The following is a 7867-nucleotide window of genomic DNA, read 5'->3' as shown; positions in this document are numbered from 1 at the left end:
GTATATAATTATTTAAAATATTTAATAATTTTCTTATTAAAAAATTTTAATAAATTTCTTTTTTTTTATTTTAACACGCATTTTTATAATATTTTTCATTATTAATTAAATTAAAAATAATATTAAAAAATATTTTAATAAAAAAATTAATAAAAAAAAAATATTAAACTAATAAAATATATTTAAAATTAAATGTATAAATTATAAATTATAAACTATAAGTTATAAATTATAATTACGAGTAATTTTTTTTCCTTAATATATTTACGTAATTTTACATTTAATTTTTAAATAAAAACTATTATTTTAATATTTTAATTTAACTATTATTATAATAAAGTTACATAATTATTAAAAAACGATTAAATTATTTTTTATTTATTTTAATATTCGAAAATGTTATTTAAATTAATTTTAAAAACCTCGGTTTAATATTTATTACATAAAAAAATAACTTAAAATATTAAAATATATATATTAATTTATTTATATTTATTAATTACCGTTAATTAAAAATAAAATTTAAAAAAATTAAATATTATTTATATAATAAAAACGAAAAATAAAAAAAACATATGCGTTTTTATAAAAAACTTTTTCCGAAATTATTTTTAATAAATATAAATAAACATTAAAATTAACTTATATATATTACTTTATTTATATACTAAACGCGAACGTATTCGAATTAATTTTAAACTTATTATAAAAGAAATTTTTATTAAATATTTTTTCTAAGTTTAAAATATTTTATAAAATACGAAAATTTTATATTAATTAAATTATTTATAATTCTTTATATTATTATTAATACACGTTTTTCAAAACGAACGAATCAATGTTATTATTTATAAAATATATGTTAATAAATAATACGATATAATTAATATTTTTTCGAAATTTATAACGTGTAATTTTACCCTTATCGGTTTAAATTATATATCGTTATTAAATTAAAATATCGAAAATATTACGTAACATAAAAATAAAATAATAAAATATAATACGTCCGTTTTTTCCGTTTTTTAAAAAAAAAAAGTTAATACTATTCTTAAAAATAAAATAAATAAAATCGGCTTTTTTTTATTATTTATAAAAATTATTTCGAAAAATATACGACGGTTAATAACGGTTAAACAATTTAATTTATCCTTAATTATTAATTTAATAAATGCGTATTTATTAAACGAAAATTTAATTAAAAATAATATTTTAAATAAAAATAATATTATTAATTATATTAACCATTACGTATAATTAAATCGATTTTAACTTATTAATTAAAAAACTTATTATTAATATTTAAATATTACACATAACGAAACTAACATTTTAATTACGTTAATTTAATTTTAAAAATTAATAAAAAAATATAAAATTAAAACTAATTATTATTTTTACGTTTTAATTTTTAAAAATTTAATTAATTACGATATCGTTAAACTCGTAAACTTTATTATATAATTTTATAAAAATCGTAACTTTTTTTTCGACATAATTATTTTAATAATATATAAATAACGTATTAATAAAAATAAAATCTTTAATTAAAAAACTATTAAATTATATAAAAAAACTTAAAAGTTTATTAATAAATTATTAATTATAATAATAAGTTTTTTTATTAAAAATACGTTTATAATAATATAATAATAAAAAAATATATAAACTTTAATTATTAATTTTTTCTATTTTATATTAAACGTTTACACTTATTTTTTAAATAATTAATAAAAAAATTTTCTTATAATAAAAATAAAATTATTCGAATTAAAACGTTTATAAATAATAATAAAATTATTATTAATATAATAAAAAAAAAAAACATTAAATTTATTATATAAAATCGATATTTTAAAAATATTATTAAAATTTAATTACTTACGTAATTTTCTTAAAATAAAAAAAATTTTTCGTAAAAGTTTTTATTTATAATAAAAAATTATTATTATATTTATAATATAATATAATATTTTAATTTAATTTATTAATAAACGTTTTAATATAAATTACGGTTTAAATTATATTAAATTAACGTTTAAAATTAAAACCCGTTTTTTAATTTATATATTTAATTTTAAATTTTCACGTTTTAAATAGTAAAAAATTTTATATAACTAATTTTAATTTTAAAAATAATTAAAAATAATTATTATTATTCCCATAAAAAACTTATATTATCGCCGGATTAATAATTAAGTTAATAACGATTAATAAATCCTTAATGTTATACGTTTTTATTATTTTTCTTTCTTTTTTATCTTTTTAATAAATTAATTGTTTTTTAAGTGATTTCTTAATGGAAGGAAACTACCCAATTTTGACAGGGGTGGTTTTTTTGTAACGTCGGAAAATAGCGATGGCCCTATGGGGGCGGGGTACGGTAATGTGGAAATAAAAATCAAAGTGAGAATTATTTTTAATCAAAGAGGATTGAAACTTTTTTATTAAGGAGAATAAGAAGATAAACTGATTATAATTCTCATATTGATATTAATCTATCTAAGTTTCAAAGCTGAAGTTAAAAATGGTATCTAATAACTGGAAGGCTTATGTAATATGTACTCCCTACTGGGTCAGGTACCCAAATAAGGTTAAATAGAACAAGTAGCAGCTATGTACACCTAAAACTCCAGATTCAACATCAATGATTAAAAACAGAAGCAGGAACGACTGGAACTTATCATATCACATTATATGTACAGATACCGAAATTCGCGGTTAGCTTGTACAAGTGGGTATTTTATTTCATTTTCATCTCTTTTCCTTTTTTTCGACCACCGGGTATCACAAATTCCTCTTCCGTCTTTGACCATTAAGGTCGATATCTTCCAACCCGTCGACTTGCTCGATCAGTCGCACGCTTTTCCTACTGGATCCAGAGCTGGATCGTGATATTCCTTTGGTTTCAACGCCGCTAAGAAGCGCCTCGCGGTCTGCCTTCGTCTTCTTTTTCTCCAATCCAAGCCCCTCTTCCTCCTGCGCTTCAGGAACGCTGTTCAAACTATGCGCTCTCACCATCCCACTCGGCGCATCTAGCGTTACGGTCGAGTTGGTATTGGTGGTAGTAGTCGCGGTGCTGCTATTTCTGCTAATAATTGCTTCCATGCTCGCCTGCTGCGTCGATAGCGAGTCGCCTCTTGCTCTCGCTTGCGAAATAGTTACGCTTCCCGAGCTGATCATACTATCCCGCGTATCCTGGGTATCTTCCCAACCAAATTCGACGCCAAGAGCGCGCTCCACATCAAGTTTAGTGTATCCACTTGACCGCCGCTTCACGTATTCGTCAAATTGGGTATCCCGCTTGTGGGTATAGCTCCCGCGGCGCTCCCCAGGTACGCGTTCAGGGGTTGGAGGCGTTAGCTGCGGTGACGCGGCACGGCTGCTAAGCGACAAAGAAAGGCGGCGGCTAGCGGCGGAGAGGGCCCGCGGCCGTGTTACTCCTCCAGGATTTGTGGGGTCATAAGGTACTGGTGGTTCGAGCCATGATGAACGGTACGCTGTATCTTCGGGTTCGCTGGCATAACCATACGGCTTGACGTTGCCGGGGATGTGGTAGTCGTCGTAGCTCAGCAGGCGACGGTAAATGATATAGGAGTATATTGCTGGGATGATTGTGAAGAACCTAACTCAAATTAGTACTTTTGTCGAACGCGCCAGTTCGGGAATGACTTACATGAGAGCGCAGTCCATCGCTAGGCCTGCTAACGAGTATTGCTTCTCCGTATGCTTGAGGTAAACCACAATGTCTAGGGCCAGAACTGCTGATGCGAAGACCAGGTTCAGGATATTGCTGAATAGTAACGGAAGCGGCGTCAACACCTCAGCGATAAATTTCGCTATCGAGAAGAATGTTATCACAAGGGAGATGAAGGAAAAGGCGACGTTGACGGCTTCCCATCTGTAGGTAACGATCGTTAGTCTGACTTATTTCAACATTCCCTTCCTACTCCGAGTGTCCCGACTTACACAAACTCCACCATTGGTATATTTCCCAAATCCTCTTCGTCTTTCCACGTTTTTATCGTATGCGACAATCGGTATGAGAATAAACCCATTGTTGCTAGCAGAAGCCCGATTTGGATGATCCAGCATGGCAGAAGTATCCTCTTCCTCCATCCCGAGCGGCTGAATTGCGCATTATCCCGGTGTGTATAACCCATTGTTCGTTTTGTCTGTCAATGAGGTTTCGATTTGGTAGTTAATTCTTTTCGCCCCTCGACTCGACGAAGTCCAATATTCGATTAGTCCAAGCTCTTTTAATATTAACCTGTGCTTATATAGGAAGTAAGCACTACAAGTCCATCTTCCGAAGTTCTGATTATGATTACACAAAGATTCGATTGTATTCGTAAGGAGTCGTCGCTAGAGGCGAATAATATCATACGACGGGAGCTAACCCAGCCATGCGAAGTAAATCCGCTCGGGCGTGATGGATGCTATATAAAGGCCCTTACAATGAAATTAGGTAGAAAGGGAAAGATGATCTACAGGCGGCATAGCCTCAATAATCCCCATTGTGCCAAGTCCTACGCAGAAGCATGGTCCTTGTTGCGAGCTGCGGCAGGCACCAGTTGGTGGAAATTAAGCCAACCACATTTTGTCTTCAGCCCAGGCAGTGGGCAGGCACTCATCCTCGGGACTAGCACATCACTGCGGGAAAGGAATCACTAACCACAGCAGAGGCTTGACTTCATGCCAAAAATGCACCGGACAAAAACGCCTTGTGCTGGCGCCAGTGATGGCTTCGGTAACAACAGACGTCGATTGGGTCGTGATGGGATCCGTCGAAAGCTAACACCCACAGAATCCACATCGTGCAGTGAGACCTGGCTCTCACCAAACCCAGACGGGTAATGGTAGGGCTTAAGGATGGGTTGCGGCTGAGTGGGCTGGTAAGACCCTGGGACCGGACACCCGGATCCAGCTTAGCTGACATAGAAAGGTCCAATCATCAGCATTACCAAGATGGAGAAGGGATGAAGTGTTCAACGGCAGACGAATGGAGCATGAAAACCTGGCTCCTACACACTCGCAGTTCATCAATCATTATAAAATGACGCGAAGTCCTACGAATCGATGGGTCCTCCTATGACGTTGCTCGAAGTAATGGGCTTGCGCGGTAGGCGACAACACGATACAATCTCACGAGATGATCGTTTTCTTCTTGTTCATTCAGTACTTACGGTATGAAATTCATACCCTGGATCCCGAGAGAGGTCGCGTAGTCGTTTGTCGGAGGCGCAGGTCTTAATTGACGATGACCATGTTTCGGGGCCGAGGGGGTCTTCGAGCTCACACGGTCGGTTAATAGGATTAATATTTCTTCCTGTCAAAGTTATTGGTACCTGATACCAACATACCACTTGGCAGATTGGGTCTTTCAGTCTTTGGATTTTGATTAGCTAAAAATCTTAGCCCCGTGGTGGTGATTCTAATTTTGGATTCAGCACGGTCTAAATTTGCCCGCTCTCACCGCGAATATCTCAATTGTCCCTAAAACCTTTGTGGGGAATTTGCCCATGCTTTCAGCGCATGTGGCTGTGTTTTCTCGAATGACTCCTCCGCGTCGTTGGTGCGACGACTTTTTTTTTTCCTTCTTCTGTTCTCCATGAAATTACGACGAAAATTACGATTGATTAATAAGCTCTAGGAGGCTGGTGAAATTTTGATGGATCGGAAAATATTTGTCAATAACCTCGCTTAATTTTATGAAAAGAGGCACAGAAATCGGTGAAGCATTGGCATAAATAAGACGGATGAATTATTCCCTCTATTTTTTGTCGGCGTCGTCGGACGTTACACGACATTGAGTCGTTAGTCCGTCATACAGATCAATAACAAATTGAATCGTCTCTGGGAGCGCCGTTGAAGGACGGGCTTATCCGTGCCAAGTCGTCAGTTCTGTTTCTCCGCACCCATTTGCTCTTTTCTTTTCCTTTCTTCCCCAGAAAGTTGACACCAGCATCCCTTGCACTGGGACGGTAGCGAGTATGGTAACGTTTCGATGCGAGGGAGAACACAGATCGCCATATCATTACTTGACGCTAGGAACTGCATGTACTTAGCAGATAGGTCAGAAATGGGGTATGCTTCTTCGCAAATCGCGACGAAAGAATGCAGCACTAAAAACTTCAAGCTTGGGGTGATTGGTAAATATTAACAGATATTCACAAATACTCTAGGTATAAGTTCAAGCCCAGCTCATATTGAGCCCTATTCCATCCATCATGTTTCCGTCCCCCTCCCGCGTATCTTATTACTCTATTATACCCTTGACGCCGGTTGTCGTACAATTTATGGTTCCTCGCTTGAATCCGTCAAAGGATTGTTGTCGAATGGTTGAGTTGTATGCTGGACAGGATAATCCATCACCCTAATTGTCGTATTCTAACCCGTGGGTTTTTACAAGCCCGAGTCGGTGCTGGCCTTGTAGACACCGGCAGTGTCGAAAGGAATGATATCTCCGTTGGCGCTAGCCATAGCAGCGGTCTGCACTTGAGCTGCGCCAGCCTGTCGAGAGACGATGTTGGACTTCTCCGATCGGGGAACCTTCTCTGCAAGGGGGAATTAGCGTCTGTGTCTTTAGACGAACGGATCGTTCGGAGTAACACTTACTGAGTTCCGCCATGGCGAGGGTGCTGAAGAGAGCGAAGATAGCGACAGAGTACTTCATTTTGACTGATTGGTCGTCTTTTGCTGTAGACTGAAAGAATGGTAAAGGTCGGCCGGCGACGAGCTTGTGTGAATATGCTGCTAAGAAGGCGAAACGAAAGCTTGATCAACTAGAGATACTATAACTCACAGAGGATGAAGAGAGAAAAAAGGAAAGTCACAAATAGCAGTAGGCTCGGCGTCTTTAAGTACGGAGATCTCGTCTCATAGATGTTCTATGGCAACCCATGCTGGGATGAATACAATATGACTACGGATGACAGGTGCCTTCAACTGTCTTGGTTTTCCATACTGATCTTCGACGTGGACGAGCGTACTTGAGACGCGCGGATCTGGCACTTCCCGTCAACACTTCTAGATCGGGTAATGACTCCCCAGGAGTGCCAAGGATGAGACTGAGCCTTGACATCTTGACATCGCCTAGACGCGCAGGGTCGTTAAAGAAACAAACGACAGCCAAGACTTTCCAAGGCTTGTCTCGATTACTGGATGACAGGAATAGTCAGCACCCCCACTGGGGTATAGATCTACTCTAAAAAGAAGGTTAATGGGCGGACCCTATTGAAGAATGGGAGAGGACAAGAATTGGACAAGACGTCGAGCGGCAAGGGTTTGAGACGGCGCTGTAACAGACTATAATGCTTAATTTGAGCCGCGCCGTAGTATCGGGGGTTGCAGTGGCAGAGTGGGTTGGACTGGCACAGCTGGGCACCGCTGCGATACGACGCTGCAGACATAAACACCCAGATAACCAAACAATCTTGGCATCGAAAGTAGATCAGGGACGGCAGACAGGCTTCCCGTGTTCCAGGATTTCCAAGATGAATCCGGAAAGGGATGGGCCACGTTTTTGCGATGGGGCATTGACTCCTTGCCAACCTTTTACCAAGAATAGAGATAAGAAGATTCGTCATCAAGTTAGTTTTTGCTGTGTTTAGATTTCTTTAGCTCTCTTATTTTCTTTTTAAATCGCTCTAGTTTATGCGAAGGTGAGACATGAGACCGGATTTAAAATCCCCAATTTGAATGGGGGACGTACACAAGCCACGTACCACAGACTAGGCGGGGGGGGGGGGGGGGGGGCAGTGGAGACTGTATAAGCCACACAAGCCCCACAAGCCACAATAATATGCACCAATTAAATTTTGCACAGTTGAAACCTGTAAAAATTTAAAAATGCAAACCAACAGAC

At 36.4% G+C, this 7867-nt stretch overlaps 2 protein-coding genes across 2 annotated transcripts; both read right to left on the bottom strand.

Moving 5' to 3' along the window:
• Positions 1-2756: 2756 nt before the first annotated feature.
• Positions 2757-4428, bottom strand: GGS22DRAFT_113836 (uncharacterized protein). Its single transcript, XM_047958027.1, has 3 exons — positions 3970-4428; positions 3677-3901; positions 2757-3625 (listed from the first exon to the last, which is right to left on the bottom strand). The coding sequence occupies exons 1-3, from the start codon at positions 4161-4163 to the stop codon at positions 2788-2790; spliced, it is 1257 nt and encodes a 418-aa protein (XP_047820293.1). The 5' UTR covers positions 4164-4428; the 3' UTR covers positions 2757-2787.
• A 1829-nt stretch (positions 4429-6257) lies between these two features.
• GGS22DRAFT_113821 (uncharacterized protein) lies at positions 6258-6963 on the bottom strand. The gene is made up of 2 exons (XM_047958026.1): positions 6619-6963; positions 6258-6557 (listed from the first exon to the last, which is right to left on the bottom strand). Exons 1-2 carry the CDS (start codon positions 6674-6676, stop codon positions 6406-6408), a joined length of 210 nt encoding a protein of 69 aa, XP_047820292.1. The 5' UTR covers positions 6677-6963; the 3' UTR covers positions 6258-6405.
• Positions 6964-7867: the final 904 nt, after the last annotated feature.

This window comes from Annulohypoxylon maeteangense, assembly GCF_022496945.1.
Source record: "Annulohypoxylon maeteangense strain CBS 123835 unplaced genomic scaffold GGS22scaffold_5, whole genome shotgun sequence".
Lineage (NCBI taxonomy): Eukaryota > Fungi > Ascomycota > Sordariomycetes > Xylariales > Hypoxylaceae > Annulohypoxylon > Annulohypoxylon maeteangense.
The sequence above is the reverse complement of the archived record's forward strand: the minus strand, read 5'-3'. Positions and strand labels throughout refer to the sequence as shown.